Source organism: Mirounga angustirostris, unplaced genomic scaffold (genome assembly GCF_029215605.1).
Source record: "Mirounga angustirostris isolate CCGP_5_RB_7025 unplaced genomic scaffold, mMirAng1.0.hap1 SCAF_17, whole genome shotgun sequence".
In the NCBI taxonomy this organism is placed as follows: domain Eukaryota; kingdom Metazoa; phylum Chordata; class Mammalia; order Carnivora; family Phocidae; genus Mirounga; species Mirounga angustirostris.
This window is the reverse complement of record NW_026991725.1, coordinates 47586395-47609933: the sequence shown is the minus strand read 5'-3', so window position 1 is coordinate 47609933 and position 23539 is coordinate 47586395. Positions and strand designations below refer to the sequence as shown.

Here is a 23539-nt window from a genome sequence, read left to right as displayed (position 1 = left end):
CCAGCCCGTTCCCCAGCTGCAGTTGGGCCAAGCTCTCCGAAGGCCAGCTCCCAGGAAAGCAGCGTGAAACGACAGCTATTTAACAACCAGGGCAACAGCAATATTAACCAGTTACCACTAACGAACGAAGCACCCACTAAGAGTTACGCGCAGTACTGAGAATCCTTGAAACGTCCTTGGCGGAGGGTAGGAACTTGCCCTAAGGTCCTAGGTTAATCGGTGCAAAGCCAGTCTGTGAATCGCAGAGCCAGGTCTCTGCCTTGACTCTATCTAGCTCCAAAGCCCAGGCTCACTGCATTTTGCCATATGCCTCCCAGAACCAGGAGGTGGAGGGCACAGGGGTTCAAGAGCGATGCAAGCTTGCCTTTCCCCAGAGTGGAGGGACATGGGCATCGAAGATGCAATTGAAAATCTCTTCCAGGCTCGTAGACATGACGATGAGGCCCTGAATGCCTTTTTCGAGGTCTGTCAGTGAGGACCTGAGCAGGGTAAGGTGGGCGCTTAGAGATGGGAGGGGCCTGGCAGAGCCATCCCCGGGGGGCAGGGGGGTGGCGGGGGGAAGCCCTTTCCTCTTGCCCCCACCCCACGAGACACAGAGCCCCTCTCCATCTTACAGGATGGTCTCCATAAGCTTGTTGTATCTCTGAATCTCCTGCAGAAGGACCACGTTGAGGGGGGAGGGGTCCATGGCCAGCAGTTTTCGGGTCCCCTCATAGTCGATCATTTCAGGGATCTTCTGTTTCACGTCAGCGGCCAACTCGAGGACCTGGCGCGGCGGGAGCTCTGAGGGGTGGCCTCTCGGCCTCCTTGCGGGCCCTCCCCCAGCCGCCGGCCTGCTCTTACCTTCTCTTCCCGGCTCTGGCCTCCAGCCCTGGTGGGTGTAATCTGGGGTTGCAGGGAAAGCAGAGTCTCAAAGAGAGTTCGTGCCTCAGTGATCTGGGAGGCCACATCCGCATTGGGGTGCTGGCCAAAGGCCTCAGGGGGGTCCATGCTGGGCAACATGCTGATGTACTCCTTGTAAGAGGCCAGGCTGCCATCTTTGGGGATGAAATAAGCCTCCAGTACTGACAACCTGGAGCCCACAGCGTAATTATCACCACGCTGTGGGCCTCCGGGGCCTCAGGGCCAGGCCGAGACCCCGGTCACTATGCGTGGCCCCTTCATCCCGCTCCCTGCTCCTCTCCCTTCCCCGACCCCACAGGCTCTGCCTCTCCTCAAACACTCCCACTGCCCCCGGGCCTGCCCCCTGGTCTGCCGGTGTCCTCTGGCCCCCTGTTCAGCGCCCCCTCCCCCTCACCGGTAAAAGGGGGTCGACAGAGACTGGTCACAGAAATAGTCGTTGATGTAGGTGCTGAGCAGGCGCCGGTCCCAGTCGTCCGTGACGTGCCCACCGTAGTTGACGCCGGCAATGAGGTACTTGAGTGCGTCCCACGGTGTCTCCTCGTACTCATCCAGATAGAGACTCAGCAAGTTCTCGGACACCTGTGCACGGTCCCGGCCCCGCCCCCACACACCGTTAGGGCAGGGAGTCTTCCCACGGGGCTTCTTGTCAGCGGCTCTTCCCGCAGGGGAGCCCACGGGGCAGGCGGTGTGAGGAGAGAGGGCTGGGCTGACGGACCCCTGTTGGTACAAACCTCAAAGTCGGAGTCATTGAAGCCGTAGATAATGTTCCAGCCAAGCTGCAGGAACTTTTTGCGTTCCAGCAACACGGAATGGAAGAAGCAGAGTGCAAACAGCAGCTTCTTATACTTGGCGGGTTTGGGGCAGCGGGAAAACTGTGCTTCCGTCATCAGCTGGTAAAGACGCGTCATGTTGGCCTTCAGGCCCTGGGGACAAGGCAGTACAGAGGTGGGGTGACATGCATCGTGCTAAGCCCTGCCCCTAGCACCACCACATACGGTTGTGGAGGTTGCTCACTGCACAAACGGGGGGTGAAGGCTGAAATCCAGCCCTTGATCTGCATGCCAAGATCGGCACCGATTCACAGGACGGGGTGGGTGCCTTTCTTTAATTTGCACACAGGTGCTGTGGGGGTAGCGGTAGCTCTACCTTTTTGTCCCCCCACTTTTGATCCTCTCAGCCACGATGTTCTCAATGGCGGGTGGGCCAACTCAGTTTGGGAGTACCAGAAGATATGACCAAAGATGAAGACAGATACATGCAACTATCAGCGGACAAAAATGTACACACTACCATATGCAAAGGTCCAGGGTAGAGTAAGGGGCCACAGTATACCATCAAGGAGGGACAGTCTATGCGACAGATTTTTCAGGCTTCGTGAACACCCTTGTGGGTCAAGGTGGACAGAGTCTCACCAATGGGAAGGAGATAACTAGGCTGACAGGAGGGCGTTGGTTTCCTGGAGATGGAAAGAATGGCAGGGATAGAGGCACAAAGGAGAGAATAAGTGAGAAGATGAGTCTAAGGGCAAGGACTCAGGTGGGGTCAGAAGGGCCATGAACAGATGGAGCCATTTGGACTTGATTCACCAGGAGTCACAGGGCCACTTTCTGTCTTGAGTAGGACAGCAATATGTTGAAACAGGGCTTTTAGGAAGACGCATCCACAATGGACAGAATGGAGTAGTGAAAAAATTGGAGTAAGAATATTGCCATTTTAACGTCAAAATATGTAGGGTTTCTAGGAATAAATAAAAATGCACAAATCTTTATAGAGAAAATGACAAAACTTGATTGAAATAAAGACTACATGGAGAGACCTACTATAATCATGGATGGGGAGGCCCGATATTACTAAAGATGTTGATTTCCTCCAAACTGATCAAGGGATTTTTTTTTTTTTTTTTTTGTAGAACTTGACAAGCTAATTCCAGCATTTATGTTGGAGAATAAAAGGCCATGAGTAGCCTGAAGAAGAATACGGCAAAAAGGCTTGTCTTACCAGCCATCAAGGATTATTACAGAGCTATAGGGTAAATGAGACAGTGTATATTGACCCCAATATTAACAACTTGACCAATGAACAGAATAAAGGGCCCAGAAACCTGTATCTATATAAACGTGACTGAAGGCTTCGAGGCCCTGCAGATCAGAAGGGTAATTGTGGGCTATTTGACGATGGTACTAGGAGAACTGGTTATTTTTGTGGATAGGAAAGAAAAGAAAAATATTGGACCCCTACTCATTTCACACTTGCGAGAATCAACTTCAAGTGATTAAAACACCAAAATGGGAAAGTCAAATTATAAATGCTTCTGGAGATAAACGTAAGAGAGTGCCTTTACCACCTTGGAGTAAGCAGAGATTTCTTGAACAACACCTAGGAGCACAAGCCATAAAGAGAAAAGAGCTAAATTCTACCTCCTAAACATTAAGGATCTCTACTCACCAAAAAAAAAATAACTAAAATGGAAAAGACAACCCGTAAAACACATAACTGACGACGGATACTTGGATGTGGGATGCAACGAGGAACCATGAAACACGAACGTGAATGAAGGTCAAGTAGGTAGCGCTGAGTGGGAAAGGTGAGTTGCAGATTACTGGATTACTGGGTGCATGCAGCTGCTTGGTCCCTGCAGCCAGATGCACCTTGAGAAGAGCAGCGTCTGCCCAGCGGGGAGGGAAGGCGACTGGGAAGGAGAGTCCTCATTCCACCACAGGAAGGTGGGCACACAGGTATGTATGGAATTGGGATCCCTTATGTCTTGCATACGTTTTATACTCTTTTGTGTCTGCGTAATATTTAGTTGAAAGGACCAGAGAGCAGGCAGCGATCCAAGAATACACTCCAGAGCCATCCCCCGACTGGCAACTGGGGGCTGTGGTTCTGCAGGGGAATTTCATAAAGGACATGATTGGGTCACTGAAGAAAATTGGAAATATATAATAGATTTAGGTTAAAACGTTATCAGGGGCGCCCAGGTGGCTCAGTCGGGTAAGCATCCAACCCTTGATTTCCGCTGGGGTCATGATCTCAGCGTCGTGAGATCAAGCCCGGCATCAGACTCCACACTGAGCATGGACACTGCTTAAGATTCTCTCTCTCTCCTCCCCTCTGCACACCCCCCGCCCCCTGCTCACTCGCTTGCTCTCTCAAAAAATAAAAAATGAAAATGAAAAAATGAAAAAAAATTAGAGGCACCATGAACAGAGATGGGATGAGGAGGCTCTCTCTGGTGGCGGGCTGGCAACTTGCTTTGAGAGCAGGGGATTTAGGGAGCCGGCTCGCCAGGAAGAAATGCCTTGTAGCCATGTGGAATCCAGGCCTGGGACTGAGCGACTGGCGCTAGGAGATAAGGATTGGAGTTGAAATCAGGAAAAGGACAATTTCTCTGTCGGGTTGCCAAAGGAGGAAATATAGAATGGGCATAGCTGGAGGTCAAGGACCAAGTCCGGAGCTACGACCACAGAACAAGAGGACCAAGAAACGCGGACGGGGTAAGTGACATCAGGGGACCCAGGGGAGGGCCAGTCCGCTGAGTCCGCGGCCCCAAGGCGGTCAAGGAGGATTGAAATGATGAGACGTGGGTTCACACAGTATTCATTTGTGAAGCCCCTAGTCCGTAGGGGTCCCGGTGCTAGTCACGAGATGAGCAAGACCTTGAGAGAAAAACAAAAAGTCTAGAGAAGACGGGTCTCAGTCAGAACCACACCAACACGTGTCCAATGTCGCAGCGGTGGGGGGGGAGGGGGGTGCAGCAGGAGCGGGAAGGCTTTATGAGCGGGTATCACTGGGGTGTTGGCCTGGACCTGGAGAGCAGAGCCTTCCTGAGGAAGTGATGACAGGCCCAGGCCTGAAGGGGCAGAGGAGAGGGTGGGGAGGACGCAGGGGCCAGGAGCAGGGGCTTCTAGAAGCCTTGGGCAGGGGGAATAGTACAGAGTCTGGAGGAAGAAGAACAAAACATTTTAAGAATTCACGGTGTAGGTGGAGCCAAGAAAGCAAAGGGGAACAGGGCAATGGGTGCATCCAGGAGGCCCCCGGGGGCACACGGGCCATGTCATTGCGGGTTTTGGTCTTGGCTAAAAGCAATGGAAAGCTATTAAAATAGTTTACGCAGAGGTAAACAGGTGGGATGCAGGAACATGAGGAGATCTTGCAGGATCAGGATGGTTGCATTTAATGGTGACTTTTTAATCCTGGAGGTAACATTTTCAAGAGGGGCGGGGGGATGCTGGGGCCCAGCCAGTGGGGCATTAGGGAGAGATGAAAGGAAATGCTGGGAGGCAGGAACGTTCTATGGACAAGTTATTTACTCTTCTGTGCCTTGGTTTCCTCTCTGTAAAATGGGGGGAACAGTACTTACCTGACAGGGAGTGTGCGTTTTAAATGAATTAATAAATGAACAATGCTTGGCCCATGATCGTGCTCAGAAATGTTTAGATATTGTGGCGCTTGGGTGGCTCAGTAGGTGAAGCGTCTGCCTTCGGCTCAGGTCGTGATCCCAGGGTGCTGGGATCGAGCCCCACATCGGGCTCCCTGCTCAGCGGGAAGCCTGCTTCTCCCTCTCCCTCTGCCCTTTCCCCCGCTCGTGCGCTCTCTCTCAAAGAAATACAAATCTTTAAAAAAAAAAAAAAAAGAAGAAGAAGAAGAAAGAAAGAAATGTGTAGCTATTCCTATTAGGTTCTAAGAGTTTGGCGCTTAGAGGAAAGAAATGAGGTGGAATTTTCTAGAAGGCAGCAGAATCAAAAAGCCGTGTTGTTCCAGTCGGGCCTCTCGTGGACGCTCGCAGGAAGAAAACGGGGCCAGATGGCACAGTTGGCGCCGGCTATCTGCGGGCACCATACCTTTGGTGGTTCTGTGGTCATCTTGACGCTGGCCTGCAAGATGGAGATAGGGAAGTCCGGGTGGGGGCTGGAGCTGAGCCAGAGGCGGAAGGAAGGGTGAGGATCTTCCACCTGCAGCTGCTCCACCAGTTTGTCCAGATTAGGCATCCACGACAGTGACAGGTGGCAGTTCGCTAGGAACACCCAGTGTCCTGCAAGAAGATGCTGGACTCAGCGGGAACCACTCCCCGAGCCCCATCTGTCCCGCACTCTGCGCCTGCTTGCGTGGATGTGAGGGGTCGGGGATCCAAACCCAACTCGGCCACTGCTGGGGCCTTCTGGGGAAGTGGGGGCTGACGTTACAGTCCGGGGACTGAGGCTGGAGGCTCCGAGGCTGGGGGTGGAGGAGCCGGACGGATACTGACCCTGAATCACGCCCTCCCGGAGGAGCCGCGCAGCAATGGGGGCCTGGCCCTGGCCCAGGGACAGGACGTGGAAGCGCTGGGCCATGCCCGTGTGCTCTGCCAGCTGGAGCAGGGCACTGGTGGGGTCCACGCCGGGGGACAGAATGAAGATCAGCGGGGTTCGCGGGGTCGAATCCTCCATCACCTGCCAGAAGCCCAGGGTGCACCTTCAGGCAGGAGGCCCCAGAGCACCAGTGGGAGAGAGAGACCGCGGAGAAGGCCCCGGGGCAGTGGGGGCCAGGAAACCATGCCACTGACCAGCTTCATGTTTAGCACGGGCGGCTCGACGAAGCGGGAGCCCAGGTTGGACACGATGAACGAGGTGACGCAGAAAGCCACGCGGTCCTGGCGCAGGGAGCGGACGATCAGCATCCGCTGCATCTCGTTGCAGGCGTTCTCCCACTCACCTGGGGGCGGGGGCGAGCTGCAGGGCCAGAGCCTCTGGGAGAGCAGGGGTCTGACTGCGGGGGCCAGGGGCAGGAGGGCGGCTGCGGGGCGGGAAGCTGGGCCGCGGGGGGGCGGGTACCTGGCAGCATGGCCTTCTCTGGGGTGGCATTCGTGTACCACAGGTACCAGTCACGAGGGTACTGTTCAAAGGAGTTCATGAGTCCGTGGAAGTTGGTCAGTTTGTCCAGCTCTGTGATGTTATCCCAGTAGGCATCCGCCAGCCAGCTGGTACACGGGTTATCCATTTGGCCCTCCCGATCCAGCACCTGGGCCAGGAGAGGAGGAAGGGAGTGACCGGGGACACCTCCGAAGAATTACTTTTTTTTTTTTAATGATGGGAAAGCCCCGATGAAGGAAGGAGGACAGGCATCCGAGATGGATTGGGATCCACCCTGCCTGGGGAAGTCAATGTGGGGGTCTAGGTCTCGCTGTGCAGGGACCGCACTGTGCAAAAGGTAGGAAGCTGGCGCCCTCTGGTGGTTTCCTGGTATTACTGTCCCTCACCCTAACGCTTCCCGTCCGCAGCCTCACCTCTCAGAAGCGGTTTGTTTGGTCCCTTCTTCAACAAATAACTATTGCTCACTGACTATGTGTTTCCAGCACTTGGGACACATCACTGAGCAAAAAGGACAGACACCTCAGCCCTTGAGGAGCTTATTTTCCAACATGGGAGGGAGGATGATGAGCCAAAACACAGAACAGATCGTGAAATGATCTAGCACGTTAAAGATGGCAAGGTCATGCAAAAACAGAGGAAGCTGAGGACAAAAAAGACTGGAAGTTCTTGGGGGCGGGGGGAGTTGAAGTATTAAATAAGAAGGGGCGCCCGGGTGGCTCAGTCGGTTGAGCATCCAACTCTTGGCCTCGGCGCAGGTCCTGACCTCAGGGTCGTGGGATCGAGCCCCGTGTGGAGCTCAGCGCTCAGCTGCCCTTCCCCCCACCTCAAATAGATAAATACAATCTTAAAAAGAGAGTCAAGGAGGTCTCAGTGAGTGAGGTGAGATTTGAATCAAGTCTTGGAGAAGGTGAGGGAGGGCCACGCGCCCACCTGTGGCAGGAGAACAGGCGATTCAGGGGCGCTAAGGTGGGACAGGCCGGCGGCCACAAGGAGGTCTCTGTGGCCGGGGCGGGTGGAGGGAGGAGCGGGGCGGGTGGGGGCGACACCAGCGACGTTTTAGAAGAGTCTCTGGCCGCCAGGCTGAGAGGTTGGGGGTGGGGAGCGCCTGGAGGCTATTGCTAAAATCCAGACGAGAGGTGAAGTGCGGGCAGCAAAAGGAATGAACCGGTTGCCCCTGAGGTTGGAGAACGACCGGCCAGGGGAACGTGGAGGGGAACGAGGTGCTGCCGTCTGGCGGTTTTAAGGAAGCAAAGGATTTAAAGCGAGTCCGTCCAGCGTGGGCGTTCCTCGCTGCCCGGGCCACCCAGGAGCAGGAGAGCCGGATCCAACCAGAGCGGCGGTTTTGCCAAGCAAACGCAATATGGGGGCGGGCGGTGAGGGTGCTTGCGAGGGCGAGAGCACAGTGTGACCGGGGCAGCCCGGGGGAGGGGTGGGGTGTGACCTGAGCAGCCGCGAGAGCGGCAAGATCACGCCAATCAGTGGGTCCCGGGGAAGAGGGGCCCCAAAGCTCTGCCCGTAACGCGGAGCCCATGGTAGGTCACGGCCGCGTCCCCGGGGAGCTGGGCGTGCACCTGCTCCTGGCGCTTTTCCTTGGCTCCCTCGCTACAGCCGTGGGCCTTAAGGGCCGGCCCGGGTCCTCGTCACGCGTGCCCCCGGCCCGACCTCGACGCCTCTGCCCTGCTCACCACGCCCCCGCGCAGGAAGAAGTTGTACTCATCCATGTTGAGCTTGCCAGAGGTCTCCAGGATTTTGGCGCACATCTGGAAGCTGAACAGCAGCTTGTGGCGTTCAAAAAGCGTGCGGCAGGTGTACCTGGGGGAGGGCAGGGGTGGAGGAGGCGGGAAACCAGTATGGAAGCTGACTGGCGAGGGTCGTACGATCACAGAGCCTGACACACAACAAGGACCCCAATCAGCACCTAAGCCGAGCCCCCCATAATCAGCCAAGCGCACGGGGACCTGGGGAGTTGGCTGGTGACATCAGTCATTCGTTTCCATCAACGAACCCACAACGTTGGTGGGACCCCTGCTCTGTGCCAGGCGCTCTGCCAGGCCCCGGGGACACAAAGGTGAATAAGCCACAGTCTCTGTCCTGGAGGCAGTCAGGTCGAGACGGAGGACAGGCGGACAGCCCGGGGATTCTCATGTGACCTGACGGGTCCTGCGCGGGGTGGCCGAGCCGAGGGGGGTGGCCGGGCAGGGGCGCCCCGGGGCAGCCTGGGAGAGGAGCTCCCCGGGAGCAGCAGAGCAATGAGGAAGAGCAGAGAGGACCCCAGGGAGAGCCAGGAGCCGAGGCAAACGGCCGGGCTGTTTACAGGGCTGTGGTGGGAGACCCGGGCAGGGGCCTCTGCAGAAAGACTCATGAGCAAACCCTGGTGCCTGATCCCGGGGTCGGGGGAGAGGAAGGGTCAGGGAGAACTTCCGATTTCTGGCCTGGGTGGCGCAGAGGTGGGCGTTGGGGCCGCCCAGGGTGAGAACCCTGAAGGAAGCGGGGGATGAGGGGTTTCATGTGAAACGCGAGCTGAACTCGGGGGGCCTGTGGGCCGTCCAGGTGGAGGTCAAGTTCACCGCCGCTCAGAGGGTGGCCCCCAGACCTGCCATAGCAGCACCCCCTGGGAGCCGGCGAGAGCCGTGCCCCAGACCCGCTGAACCCGAATCTGGATTTTACCAAGATCCCCAGCGCTTTGGGGGCACACCGCCCCTCCAGAAGTGCTGGGGGAGCGGACACTCATAGGTAGGGGTGCAGGGCTCACTGACAGCTCAGCTTTGAACCTGGTGGGCCAGACCCCCGGTGGGCGCGCCGCCCAGGGACGGTGCAGGGAGAGGGGAGCGGGGCACCAGGAGCCGGGCGGCGGGAGGGTCAGCGCCTCGGGGGATGCTCGGCCGCACGGTGCGGGGCGCCGACCTGTAGACTGCGTAGGTGTGGTACTCGTTCAGGTAGTCGATGCGGTCCTCCAGCTTGTGGCTGCGGTGGCTCTTGTCGATGCTGAGGACGAAGAGGCTGATGTAGGCGTCCAGCGAGAACTGGTACATGGGGTCGATGCGGCCCATGTCGTTGAGGACGAAGAACAGCACCGAGGCCCGCTGGGCGCAGGGGCGGTAAGCCTGCGGAGGGGCAGAGTCAGGGCCCGCGGGACCACGGAGGGGCCCCCCCCAGCCTCTACTGCTGGAGCCCACCTCGCGGGCCAAGTCGATGTTGATCTCCGTGGTCTCGCTGGTCTCCAGCTGCTCCGTCACCTCGGTGGCCGTCACTTTGGAGGTCTGGAGGGTGTTCACCAGCTGCACATCCTCGAGCAGGGAGCCTGTGGCCTCATTCAGCAGCCTGAAAGGAGGCCCCGGGGGCGTGGGTCCAGAGCGGAGGAGTGCTTGCTGGGCCTGCGGGTGGGCCGGTGGGGGGGTCACGGGGGGGGCAGAGGGCAGCTCTCACCGAAGGATCTCGTCCTCCAGCTCCTTGAGCTTCCTCTTGCCGGCAGCAATATTGATGACCAGTGAATCCTTCTGCTCCTCCAGCTCCGGCCGCTCCTTCCGGACCACGATGCCCAGCAGCTGAGCCTCCAGGCCCTGAGGGTGCAGGATGCATGGTGACGCTCTCACTCCGGGGACCTCACCCTTGTTGCCCCATTACATCTCCAGGCCCCTCATCCCCTGCTGCCCGACCCCATGGGCCTGTCTCCATCTACCGACTCAGTGGCACTTCCTGCCCCACCCGAGTTCAGTCCGGGTGCCAGCCCCCACCCACCTGTTCTTTGACAGCAAAGTTGACAATGGTGGTCTTGGCCGAGGTCTCTGGGCTGTAGTGGGGGTTGGAGAGCTTGGTGGTGATGTAGAACCGGAAATTTGTATTGTACTCCACCTCCTTGTCTCCAATGCGCATCAGCAGCCGACCGCCTGTAGCCACAGGGGGGTCAAGGGCGAGGACCCACGTGGTCAGCGGCCGTGACTCAGCCGGCCACCGTGGCCCCAGCCCAGGGCTGGCTGAATGGAGGCCCACAGCCCCAGGGCCAGCCCCTTCCTCCCCAGGGTCCTGCAGCTGGCCTCCCGGATGTGTCCCACAGTCAGCCTGGGCCCTAACCGATTCGAGCTACAGATTTGTTGAGCACAGGGTTGAGTGTGGGGTCCAGATACTCCTGCACGTTCTGGAGCAGCACTGGATATCCAAACTGGATGGCGTTTTCTAGAATTCGAAGGTAATCGCTCATCTGCAGGTCAATAATCTGGAGGCCCTAGAGAGCAAGGGCAACAGTGGGAGACGGACAAGGGACCAAAGGGAAACCTGGCTCACGGGTAGGGCCTCGGGAAGAGACAGGCTTGGGGAGAGCAGACCCCCTCCCCACCCCGCTCTGTACCTGGTTTCCTTCCATGTTCTTGATCCACTTCAGGGCCTGGGCCTGAGGGTCAATCATCAGCGCCCACCTGCGGGAGGGTGGCCAGTCAGACCACGGGCTCTGCCCTACCCCCCCCCCCGCCCCCAGCAGCATCCTCACCTGTTACCACGGGTGACAATGATGCCATTCTCAGTAGAAAAGGCATCCGAGGGCAATCCTTGGATGTTCCAGTCTCGAACTTTGGTAGGATTGGACAGGAAGTTATCAAAGGTGAAGCGAGGCGAGCAAGGGACCTGAAGCTCCCAGATCTGGGTGGGGAAGAACCCCGAATTTCAGCGTGGAGACCTGAGCCCGGCCCCCCGGCCCCTGCCGGAGATCCCTTGGTTCCTCCCAGAGGCCGTGGTCTCACAGCCCAAGAGCTCACTGGCACCTGAGCCCCGCCTCACCTTCTTCATCCAGATCTGGTTGACGATCTCGTCCCGGTAGTTGGTCAGGAAGGGGCCCATGTAGGACAGGAAGGCAGCGGCCAGGAGGCAGTCACCTACCAGGTAGCCCAGATCCTCCTCCAGGCCCTGGGGGCCGGCAGGGGGTGTAAGCCAGTAGGGGGCGAGGGGGGACACGCTGGGAGGGCTCTGAAGGCACTCTCCTCGCGACACTATCTAGATCAAAGAGGTGCTTCCCATCTCCTAAACCTTTGGCCCTGAGAGCTCTAACCTGGTTCTAATTACTTCTGAATTCCCCGTCTTTAACAGCAGTTCTGTTTACACTCCGGTGATAAGGCCCAAGCCTTTCCTGAAGCCAGGAGCTCAATCAAGGCAAAACAAGATGCCCCAGGACGGTTTCTACCAGGCCTGCGGCCCCATCAGGGACCCTGGCGTGAGCTTCCCAGGCCTCCGTAAACATGGCAGCAGTCCCCTGATGGCACAAAGTCCTTCCTTCCGCTCTTCTCAAGTGGGGGGGGGGGTCCCATCCCCCATCCCCCATCCTCGGAGGGGCCTACACCCCGGGGTCCCTCAGCCGGAAGGGGGCGGCACTCTGGCAGGAAGGGGCGCCAGGCCGTGGGGCTGATCTCACCTGCACCGTCTCTTCCCACCGTGCCTTCTCGCCAGCCAGCCCGGACACCAGCAGCCCCGCACGCTCCAGCTTCACCTCCATCTCCTCAGACTTCTTGCGAAGCTCCTCCTTCTGGGCCAGCTTCTCGTCGTACTGTTTCTTCAGCGTCTCCAGTTTCTCAGCCACCTAGCAGGGACCAGAGCACAGGGATCCCAACACAGTGCGTGGGGCCAGACCGCCCTGGCTTCCCATCGCCAGTCTGCCGTTTAGTGGCCATGTGGCCTCGGGTGAATTCATCTCCGTGTGCCTGTTTCCTGGTGTGCAAAATAACCATACCAACGCCTTCCCTACAGGGCTGTTGTGGGGAGAAAACGAGATCAAGTGTGCACGATGAGGTGAATTTTCTTTCCCTTCCCTCCGCCACGCTTTCCTCGAGCCTCGAAACTGCTTGTAATGAAACCCGAGGCTGGATTAGAGACAGATCTCTCGCAGCAGAACAAGCCACACGAGATACGTTGTTGGCAAGAAAGAATCAGGTAGCGCAAAAAGGGCTGCCAGCCCATGCCAGAGGGGCACGGACCTCAGGCAGGACCTGGAGGGAGAAAGGAAAATCTAGAAACGAGCTCAGGAACCGTTGGGAGTAAAGGCCCAGGTCCAAGGACCCACACAGGGATGGGGACCCGGGAAGGGCTCTCCCTCCTAGAGAAGGTCCCCGGGCCCCGCGGAGCCTGGGATGTGCCGCTCAGATCCGGAGCACGGGACTGGGGAGCCTCGTCCAGGCCCCCTACGTGTGCCTGACCAGCCAGCAGCGACCGTGTCGGGCGCACGCCGTCGCCGTCCTCTTCATGAGGAGCACGGGGCCGGCCTGACGGGAAGCGCCTGGCACATAGCCTGCACACGACAGACGTTGATCCCCTTCCTGCCGCCACCGCCGGGGGGAGGCGGCCGGCGACCCTGCGGCGCTCACATCCTCGCCTGCCTCTCTGACGGGCCTCATCCGGGTTGTCAGAAGATCACAGGGCCTGGCAGAGGGCACGCGAGCGGCACCGGGGCCCAAGCCCTGAGGCTGACCTCCGGGATCCTGGAAATGTGACATGTGACCCCCCCCAAGTTACTGTCCTTAAAGCAAAGTGGAGGTTCCAAATGTCACCTTCGGGGGACAGCACGGCTTCTAGATCAAACCTTGGGAGCAATCTGTTAAAAGGCACTAACATCAAAAAAAAAAAAAAAAGGGCACTAACATCTAAAGAAAGAAGGGGTGCGGGCGCCTGGGTGGCCCAGTTGGTTAAGCGACTGCCTTTGGCTCAGGTCATGATCCTGGAGTCCTGGGATCGAGCCCCGCATCAGGCTCCGTGCTCAGCGGGGAGCCTGCTTCTCCCTCTCCCACTCCCCCTGCTTGTGTTCTCTCTCTCACTGTGTCTCTCTCTCTGTCAAATAAATAAATAAAATCTTTAAAATAATAAAAAATAAATAAAAATATATTAAAAATTAAATAAAATCCTGATGTCCAATTCAGGGGTGCCTGGCTGGCTCAGTCAGAAGAGCATGAGACTCTCGATCGTGGGGTTATGAGTTCAAGCCGTACATTGGGGGTAGAGATTACTTAAAAATAAAATCTTAGGGGCGCCTGGGTGGCTCAGTTGGTTGAGCGACTGCCTTCGGCTCGGGTCGTGATCCTGGAGTCCCGGGATCGAGTCCCGCATCGGGCTCCCTGCTCGCCGGGGAGTCTGCTTCTCCCTCTGGCCCTCCCCCCTCTCATGTGCTCTCTCTCATTCTTTCTCAAATAAATAAATAAAATCTTAAATTTTTTTTTTTAAGATTTTATTTATTTGCGAGAGAGAGAATGAGAGACAGAGAATATGAGAGGGAGGAGGGTCAGAGGGAGAAGCAGACTCCCCGCTGAGCGGGGAGCCGATGCGGGACTCGATCCCGGGACTCCAGGATCATGACCTGAGCCGAAGGCAGTCGCTTAACCAACTGAGCCACCCAGGCACCACAATAAATAAAATCTTTAAAAAAAAAAGAAGGGGTGAAGTGAGCTGGGCCACGCGGAGGGCGAAACACGGCTGGGGGCCCAGAGGGAAAGGGGCGCCCTGTCCCTCCCCCGCTCCGCACGCGTGGGCTTCACCCCGGTGGAGGTGCACGTGACCGCCTCCCCGCGCTGGGTCCACGCTCGTCAGCAACGCTGATTATAATTGGGCTTCCCGCGGAGATGTGTCTGTGGGGAGGCAGCCAGCCCACGACCATTCTGTATTTCATGACTGGTTTTGCACGTGGTGTTGTCTTCACAGTTTCTATTTTTTATACAGGAAATGTGTGCATGAGGTTAAAGGCCTAAATTATGTGACAGAAGCGGTTAGAATGACAAGCAAGAGTCCTCTAGCCGCCTCTTCAATCCACTCCCGGTCCCGCTCTGCTGTGGAAAATCATTTTTTAACTATTCTCTTCTTATTTCTTCTCTATATCTTTGAATATTATACTTAGGCTGGTATTTTTTTTTTCTTTTCTTTTTTTTTTAAGTAGGCCACACGCCTAGTGCGGAGCCCGACGCAGGGCTCGAACTCACGACCCTGAGGTCAAGACCTGAGCTGAGATCAACAGTGGGTCGTCTAACCAACCGAGCCATCCACAAGCCACCGTAAGCTACTATTTTTAAGATACATACATATACATATGTATTAATCTGTTTGCAGATTTAAAATTTTTGCAGTTTTAATCTTTTTAGTTCAAAAATTATGAAAAATTGCAAACCTAGGAAAAAGAATCGTATGATGAACACCTCTATACCCGTCACATTTAACAGTTGTTCACGTTTCGCTATTTTTAATCTCCTCTCCTTGTGTTTTGCCGAAGTATCTTAAAGGAAGTTACAATCTCGTGAAACTTGCAGCCTGAAGACATCATAATGCCTCTCGAGAACAAAACAAGGACATTTCCCACACGACCGTAACCGTATTATCACACCTAGCCACAACCTTGTCTTTTTTAAAAATAATAATAATAATAATAATTTTCCTCTTTTAGGTCTTTTTGTAAAGAGTGAATGCACATCAAAAGGAAGGAAGGGCGCACACACGGTGGAGGATCGGCTTCCTCTCCCGGTCCTGAGCCAGCCCCCCGCACCTGCACTCGCTCAGAAACCTTTCCAGGCAGAGTCCAGTTGGGCAGGTTGGGCGCAGAGCCCGCCCATAATAAAGTAAATGCAAGCACCGTGAAAGCAGGGCCTTGCTCGCCGGCTCGATCCTTATACTTAAAACAGTGCCCGGCGCTCAGGAAACAGTTCTTGACTGGGTGAATCTTTTCATGAGGATAAATGCTAGCATACGACTGCGTGTTACTATTTTTTCCTCGTCTCCAAGTCGGCTCTCGTCAAGCTGCCTCATTCTCTTTACCAGCTGCAAAATGATCTTGTGAATGACTGAGCCATAATTTATATAACAAGTCTTCTGATAGATGTGTGTGTCTTTCCCGCACTTTCTATTCTTAACCGCGCTGGGACCAACGTCCTCGTCCGTACGTAAGCACATCTTGACACGCTGTTTCTTTTTTGTGTACTTGGTGAATAAGTCACTTAAAAATTCAGAAGGCACAAGGGCCTGGAAAGTGTCCCAACCCTGCCCCCGGTCTGCCCCGCTCCCTCCTCGAGGTGACCGGTGTGACCTGCTTCTTGAATATTCATCCCTCCAGAGGCATTTCGTGTTCCACGCAGCGGTGTCCTGGTTTCGTAACTATTTCTACGACGTCCGTCTACGAGGGAGGCAGGTGTCTCCCCTGGCCCTCCACACCACCACCTCTTTCTCCCTGCTCCTACCAGTTTGTTTTGAGGTCATCTTGACACCCAACGTGGGGCTCGAACCCACGACCTAAGACCAAGAGTCGCACGCTTCACTGACTGAGCCCAGCCAGGCGCCCCCTCCTACCAGTTTTAATGCTGCTACTCGTTACCTTCATAACGCCAAATAACATCTTCAAACCCTGTTTTATCTGATCTCCTACAAAAGCATTGCCCAATCCTTCCCCCACCCACCTCCGCCGCCCACCTAGTTAGCCGCACTTTTATTTTTATGGGGTCGAGCTCGATAACGGCGTTCCCACTCAGCAGTCCCTGTCTTCCCCGAGGCCGATCATGGTGGCCGGATGCCACATGAAACACCACGGGACTGTGCCCAGGGCTGGTGTTGTGTGGCTGGCCAGGGCCCATTCCGACAGGGTCACCGAGCACGCTGCCCCGCTTGTGAAATGTTTTCCTGTCGCCCCGACGATGTGCTTTTCTCTTGCGGAAATTCTCATCGGTTGGACTGGATCTCGGATCTCTCTCGTGGGGTTGGGTTTGTGGTCGCTCCTCACGGTCCTCGACTCTGTCTTCCCGCCCTCCTGCTGACCGTCAGGCTTTGAGCATTTTTACTTTTCCCAGACTCTTTGTCTCTATGTGCGATTTTTTTCTCTCAACGTCCTCTTTTTGCTCTCCGGGTATCAGGTCTTCCTTCATCACCCTCTGACGATAGCAGTGTTTACCTTGGGTTTGCTTTTCAAGTGCTTCTCCCTAACCTGAGTTATCTCTGGGTTTATTTTTTCTTCTGGGGTCATGTTCTGCTACAATTTCTTATCTTGGCCATCGTTCCCTCGCTCTGTTGGAAGACTTTCTCCAGGTCCTCACACACCCCTGCTCCGGGGGAGATGTGTGGCTGATCTGACTGGTGCAATCAGCTGGAATGCTCAGCTGAGCTCAGGCTCCTTCCCCTCTGCACCCCCCCCCCCAGCAACACAGGCACCCCAGGCAAGTCTGATGACGGGGTCACGTCGAGGGGGACCGCTCGCCCACGCGTCAGCCACATCCTCCCACCTAGTCTCTCATGGCGGTATTTTGGCCAAACCCCTTTTGTTTTATTTTTCAGTGTGTTCGGAAGCCCAGGAATAGGAGGAGGCTGCTCGTCCTCAGATTCCTCGAGAGTGTATGTGCCGACCGGGAGACCCACTGGGAAGCTGGGGGCGGGGGCGGGGCGTCACGCACAGACTTGGGGGGCGTGGACGCGTGTTTCGACTCAGAGCATCTGTCCGGGCTCCTGGGTTTTTGCCCTGGTGCGCTTGATTTCTAGTGGCTGTCGCCGGTCGGGGGGGGCGGTGGGGGGTGTTCACGCCAACGCTGCGATACTCTGACCTTGGCAGGTGACCGCGGCTTTGTCCACGGGCGGGTGGCCGTTTCTGGAGAGGCAGGACTGCTTAAAGCAGTGGGAACCGGGCGAAGGAGAGACGTGGGCTCTGAGGGTGGGCGGCTTCGCCATGAAGGCTGCCTGGCCACCAAAGGGCCTGCCACGCTGCCGAGCGGGAAGCGGGGCCGGACAGCGCGGGACATTTGCGGGGTTTCAACGGCAAGACGGTAGGTCCTGCGTAGGCTGCAGGTGCCGGTTTTCAGTGGTGACCGCCAGGCCGACGTGGCCCTGGACCAGCCGTCTCTGCTTCAGTGTCTGACACCCAGGGCCAAGGAGGCAACGGTGGCGGGGTGAACCTGAATCCGCGCGGTCTGGCCACAGGCTGCTGGGCCGCAGGGATTCCACTTTGGCTGAGCTTCCAGGCGATGCGGTTAGGGCACGTGGCGTGCGGCTGTGACCGTGCATTAGGGGAGCATGCCCGAACAACCTGGGGGGCTCCGGAGGGGAGGACGGCAGCGGACTGGCCTCCTGCCAGGCCCCCGGCCTCAGCAGCACCGCCAGCAGCTACAGCTCGGGAGTCTGCGGAAGGCCGCTTTCCAGCTCGGGTAAGTACGGGGCCAGATGAGAGGCCTCCCTGGGAGGCAGCCCTGGGAGGCCTCAGCCAGCCCACAGAGAGCGGCCGCGAGCCCCTGCGGGACGGGGAGACCGCGCCTGACCAGGACACAGAGCGGGAACCTGAGCTTGAACGGACGTGGCCCGGGTTTCCGTGAGGGCGAGACGCCGGCGGGGGCTGCAGAGCATGGCAGACGTCTCAGTGGCCCCGACGGGCGACGGTGGATCGGAGGCGGTGAATCTCGTATTTTAACCATCATAACCGCCCGCTCCAAAAAATACGTATCGTATGTGGCTCTCCGGCCTGCCCCCAATTCAGGAAATGCTTTCCGGGGGGATCACAGCTCATACCGATCCGCTGTGGGAGGCTCCCCCATGACCTGTGGCTTCCGGATACGCAACGTCCTGGTGAAGCTAAAACCAGGGTTTTCTCCGCGCCTCCTCCCTCCGGCAGGCACCGCTCAGTTTTTACCGCGGACTCCGGCGCCACGAGAAGGGCCGGTTCCCAGGAACGTAATTTTATCTGGAAGTCTGTGTGCCTCATCAACTCCTCTGACTTTTTTATTTCCAAACGCTGCTCACAAGAGACATGACTTGGAGCTGCTACAGAGGTGAGAGACCACCCGGCCGTGGCCGGGGGACACGGGTTCTCCCCCGATGCTGAGGGCGCCTCGGCTGAGACTGAGCAGCAGACGGAACTGGAGGGTTTGGGGACTTAACTCGACAAGGTGGGCTTCTCGATTTTTAACTCTCAAAAGCAAGATTATTTGATGTCGGGTTTTTATTTGGGCTCCAGCTCACACGGGGACTTAATCTTTGAAATGTAGGGACCCCCTCCTGAGGGTTATATTCAAGTGGGTGGAATTTCTGTGTGTTATTAATACTAGGACAGCATTTAATGCTGCCGGGCCGTGTCCCCACACTGCCTGGGACGTGCTGTGTTGGACTGGGATGGGCACTGGAAGCAAGGCGGATGTTCAGCCCTGGGTATAGAGCTGCTTGCCTTGCAGTAGACGAGGATCCTGTTCTGACCCATTTCAGAGCCTTCTGGGGCAGTTTTGAAACCAGTGGTTTGTAACCCCGGCTGCGTATGTCAGAATCGGGCCAGCAGAGAAGGTGTTCTCAGGGTCCCCAAGCAAGGGAGTCAAGCTTAAAACTATTTACTCAAGATTTGAATGGACAAGCCCTGTAGTTGAGCTCTGGGCCTCCTTCCAGACCCCTGGGCCGTGCTGAATTCAGGCTCTCCGCCCCCGGCTGGCTCTGACAGGGAAGTTTTCAAAATGCTCATTTCCAGGCTGTCCCAGAGATGGGTCCCAGCCAGTCTGGGCTGCGACCTCAGCTCGGTGTCCACAAGAGGGCTGCGAGGCAGGCCGGACGTTTGGCTCAGAGCCTTTCAGTAACGGAGGGGAAATGTGGGGTCCTTGTCTGCTTCCTCTTGTCCGTGAGGGGCTCTCAAGAGACCTGACACGGGGTGTCCTACGGATGCTTGTCCAGTGCATGACACTTTTGGCAGCTGATGCCGCGGGCCCCACTTGTCACGCGTCAAGGGAACAGTTCCTAATTATTCATCCCAGGATATGAATCATGCAGGGGTGAGAAACCTTTCCAAATAAACCGCCATGCCTGTGATTATTCACTCTCCCTAGAGAGAGGAAAAGAGCGGATGCTGCGAGAGGGGCCGGGGAGGAGCGCGGGCAGGCCGAAGCTGCTCGCCCAGCCTGCTTGGCTCTGCTTGGAGGGAATCCGAAGAGGCCCCAGGAGAAGCTGCACTTCAGGCGACAACAGTGAGGCTTGGGGTCAGAAGCGTGGGCCCCGGCCCCGCTCTGTGGGTAACTAGGAAGTCACTTCGTCTCACTAAACCTCAGGGTCCTCATCCCAATTCCGGAGTTAGACCCGCATGTTCTCCATTGGTGGTTTCGGGGGAAACATTCTGGAATGCTCTGACCAGCTTTGGCTCCATAAAAACGTAAAACCTCACTGTGGGTAAAGTTAGTGTCAACGATGTTGGAGGACATGCAAAGATTAAAAGCTCAGAAAGGATGAGTATCTCCATCAGAAAGGGAAACAGGTAAGTAAACGGGCCCGGGTGGGTGAGGGTGAGAGAGAAGCTCAACCTCGACGTACCCACCTGGAGGGGGCTTCCAGGCATGGCTACACAAGATCGGATGGCGCAGAACAGTGTGTATAACGTGGAAAAAATGACCAAAACGTGCTTGTACAACCAGAGAACAGCCCTGCACGGCTACGCAAGAAGCCGTAAGCGAGGCTGCTTTCCAGGAAGGAGCGGGGGGCGCAAGGCTTCTCACTGGATTCTCTCTGGACCTTTAGAATTTCACCCCATGTGGATATTAAAGGCTATTGAACCAGCGATAGGAAACGTGCATGATCGGGGTGAAGAACGCGGGACTCTTGATGCTAATGCTCCCTGCGGGGCCTGGTGGGAGGTGCTTGTCCCCAGTCCGCTCGAAGGCACCTCTCGGAAGAGTATCTCCCTCTCCCTCCAGCCAGCTAGCCATGCTCCCACTCCCACTCCTCTGGGCCGCGGCCGCCATGCCCCACTCATGCCCCGTCCCCCCCCCACACCGGGCCATGCGGGGGTCACCGCTCTGTGTCTCTGGGCCCACCTCCAAGGCCGTGAGAGAGCCCGCCAGCCCCCAGATCAGCGTCTGGAGGGGCTCGTCAGGGCAGCGGCCCCGTGCCTTTGCAACCCCTGCCGCCCCTCTGAAGGGGCACAGCGGGCGGGGCTCACAGGACCGTAAGGGGGGAACAATGGCCGCAAGCACCCCAGAAACCAGGGACGGGGTCCGCGTGGAACACACGGGCCGAGGCTCACCTCCCGCAGCTTCTCCTGGGCCTCGGCCAGTGCTGCCTGCTTCTCCTGAAGCTGGGCCAAGGCAGCGTTCATCCGAATCCGCTTGGGCTCCACCACGCGGTACAGACGCCCATACAGCTGTGGGGGGACACAGGTGTGGGGGGACGGCCTGGCTGCGGTGGCTGCCCACCCACTCCCCCTCCCCGGCCCTCCCCAGCCCGGCCCGCCCCGCCCTGTGTGCACCCCGCTCACGTCCACAGCCCGCACCCCGCTCACCTCCACGGCATGCACCCCCTCACATCCACAGCCCGCACCCCCCTCACCTCCACGGCCTGCACCCCGCTCCCCACTCCCCAGCCCGCCCCGCCCTGCGTGCACCCTGCTCACCTCCACGGCCCACACCCCGCTCACCTCCACGGCCTGCACCCCACTCACCTCCACAGCCCGCACCCCGCCCACGTCCACAGCCCGCACCCCACTCACCTCCACGGCCCGCACCCCGCCCACGTCCACAGCCCGCACCCCGCTCACCTCCACGGCATGCACCCCGCTCACGTCCACAGCCCGCACCCTGCTCACCTCCATGGCCCGCACCCACATGCACAGGGACTTGGCAGCGAGTGAGACTCTGCCGATGATGTCAGGCTGGAAGTCTGGCTGCGCACAGTAGGCCCCAATTTTCTTCAGAACCTTATCTGAGATATTGTCTTTATCAAAGTGGATCAGGGATTTGATGAAGTTCTGCTCCCCTGAGGGATGAAACAGCGGGGGGGGGGGGGGGCCCTCAGCCAGAGGGCCTCACCCTCCTTATCCAGCCTTCGCCTCCACGGCTCAGGTGCAGCCGTATTTTTCCTGGGCTGGGCTGATCCGGCCTCATCCCAAGTTCCCCACTGACCTCCCTGGAAACTCCAAGCCACCAGGACCCTCCCCAGTCTTCCTAGCCCCCTCTGCCACCACTTTCCTTGGACACTCGCAGCCAACCCCCCAGCCACCGGAACGCGCATGCAAACACGTACACACACACACACACACACACACATGCACAGACACACCATCACTTCCGTATGCTTCGCACTGACTTTTCAGGGCAGGGGTCCCCCACCCACAGCTTGCAGGCTTTATTCTACCAAACCTCTGGTTTCACATTTTCCGATTCTTGTCCTTTTGGGGGCCAAAGGCATTCCTGCCCTTGGATTCTGAGATATATTCCTGTATCTTTATGACGATTTCCTTTTGTTTCTTTTAAATTAAGAGGAGTTGTTTTCTGTTACTTACGACCAAAGAATCTTAACTGCTAGTTACGTCCATTCCTTCCTATTAGGCTCTACCCACTCTTGAGGGTGGGAGGCACACCTCACTAGTCTCTGTCTCCCCGAGTGCCTGGCGCACAGCAGACAGTTAGTAAGCACGGGGTGAACGGGCGTTGGTCACGCCGTGGCTCTCCAGCTTACCTAGCTGCCGCTTGGCCTCTGCCCACGTGGGCTCGTTGCCTCGAAGAATCATGACGGCCTGCATCACGATTTCCACTTGGGCGGGGGGCCGGCCGTAAGACTTGATCTCTCCTATGTCCTTCTTGTTCAGGGACTCCAGGGCCTGGGCAAAGCGACTCACTTAGGGAGTAGGGCCCGAGGGGACTTGGGGTAGGACAGGTCCCAGCTGAGGCCCGCCTGCCTCTTCCCACTTCCCCGGGGACTGGGAGGACGAAGCAGGCCGGTCCCATTCCCTTCCCTGGGCCTCCCCGCTCTGATACCCTCATGGCTTCCTCCAGGGCTGGCAAGGCCTCTTCTAGATCCTTCTGGGCGTTGTCAGCCAGGGCCTGGCACTTGACTTCCTCGATGGCAATCTTCTCACTATTGGCCGTGACCGCCTAGGGACCAAGAGGACTCGTCTTGGCCTCGGGCGGAGGTGGGGGGCAGTGTTGGCAGGAAGGATGAAAGTTTGAGGAGCGGCCTGGGCAGTCCCTCACATGGTCGCTGAGGGCGACCGGGAAGCCCCTGTCCGTGAGCACTGGTAGGGCTGGGGGGGCGCGCGGGGCGGGGCACAGGGCGGGACCGGGGGCGCGCGGGGTGGGGAGCACCTTCTGCTGCTCGTCTGCTTCTCGCTTCTGCTGCACGATGATGACCAGGTATTCCTCGCACTGCTTCTGGAACTCAGCCACCTTCTTCTTGGCGTCCTCCAGCTCCAGGGACATCACCTCCACCTTCTCTCTGGTTTCGTCGATCTTAAACAGTCCCGTCCGCAACTTGTTGGCCTGGTCCAGCAGCTCCTGCCGCTTCTCTCCCAGCAACCTGGGGCGTACAGGAGGGGACAGCGCCTGGGAAGGCTGGGCCCCCAGAAAGGGGAGCACCCCAGATGGGTCCCTGGCTCCCTTTCTGTTGCTGCCGTCACCACCACTGTGAGGTTTCTATCACTTCCTGCCCGAATCACTGCGAACAGGTCCCCAGCCGGTCTTCCTGCTTCCAGACTCTGATCCCTCTGGTTTATTCCGCACACCACCGTCAAAGCACCTGTTACGTGCTCTTGTCCTCATGCCCGCTCCCCACGAGGAGCTCCCACTGCTCCCCACTGTGCAGCGAGCAGGGGCAGCCTTGAACCAGCAAACACCAGCCTCTCCCCAGGGGGTGGCCACCCCTCATCTCCACCCCGTTTCTCCCACGTGGGAAGGAATGTGGGCTCCGTGTTGACACGATTTCGGATTTTTAAAGAGAAGCTGGGAATCTGGACTTTTCTAAGCCTCCGGTGTTCAATGTTAGCAACTTACTCAAAAAGTTTTCAACACTGTACAGGCCAAAAAAAAAAAAATCTATGCAGGATTATTTTCTGGGCTAAGTGA

The 23539-nt window shown here is 57.4% G+C and overlaps 1 protein-coding gene across 1 annotated transcript in view; it reads right to left on the bottom strand.

The window, feature by feature from the left end:
- DNAH2 (dynein axonemal heavy chain 2) overlaps positions 1-23539 on the bottom strand; it is an 80591-nt gene that overhangs the window by 1072 nt on the left and 55980 nt on the right. The window contains exons 57-79 of the mRNA XM_064583352.1: positions 22784-22994; positions 22457-22573; positions 22158-22299; positions 20728-21455; positions 12154-12318; positions 11526-11651; positions 11239-11387; positions 11101-11167; positions 10827-10977; positions 10494-10642; positions 10182-10315; positions 9932-10076; positions 9660-9859; positions 8441-8567; positions 6717-6903; positions 6449-6597; positions 6152-6335; positions 5748-5938; positions 1635-1826; positions 1298-1482; positions 844-1072; positions 615-766; positions 365-479 (exon numbers count right to left, since the gene is read on the bottom strand). Coding sequence (XP_064439422.1) covers positions 365-479; positions 615-766; positions 844-1072; positions 1298-1482; positions 1635-1826; positions 5748-5938; positions 6152-6335; positions 6449-6597; positions 6717-6903; positions 8441-8567; positions 9660-9859; positions 9932-10076; positions 10182-10315; positions 10494-10642; positions 10827-10977; positions 11101-11167; positions 11239-11387; positions 11526-11651; positions 12154-12318; positions 20728-21455; positions 22158-22299; positions 22457-22573; positions 22784-22994 — 4195 coding nt within the window. The remainder of the gene's footprint in view (positions 1-364; positions 480-614; positions 767-843; positions 1073-1297; positions 1483-1634; positions 1827-5747; positions 5939-6151; positions 6336-6448; positions 6598-6716; positions 6904-8440; positions 8568-9659; positions 9860-9931; positions 10077-10181; positions 10316-10493; positions 10643-10826; positions 10978-11100; positions 11168-11238; positions 11388-11525; positions 11652-12153; positions 12319-20727; positions 21456-22157; positions 22300-22456; positions 22574-22783; positions 22995-23539) is intronic.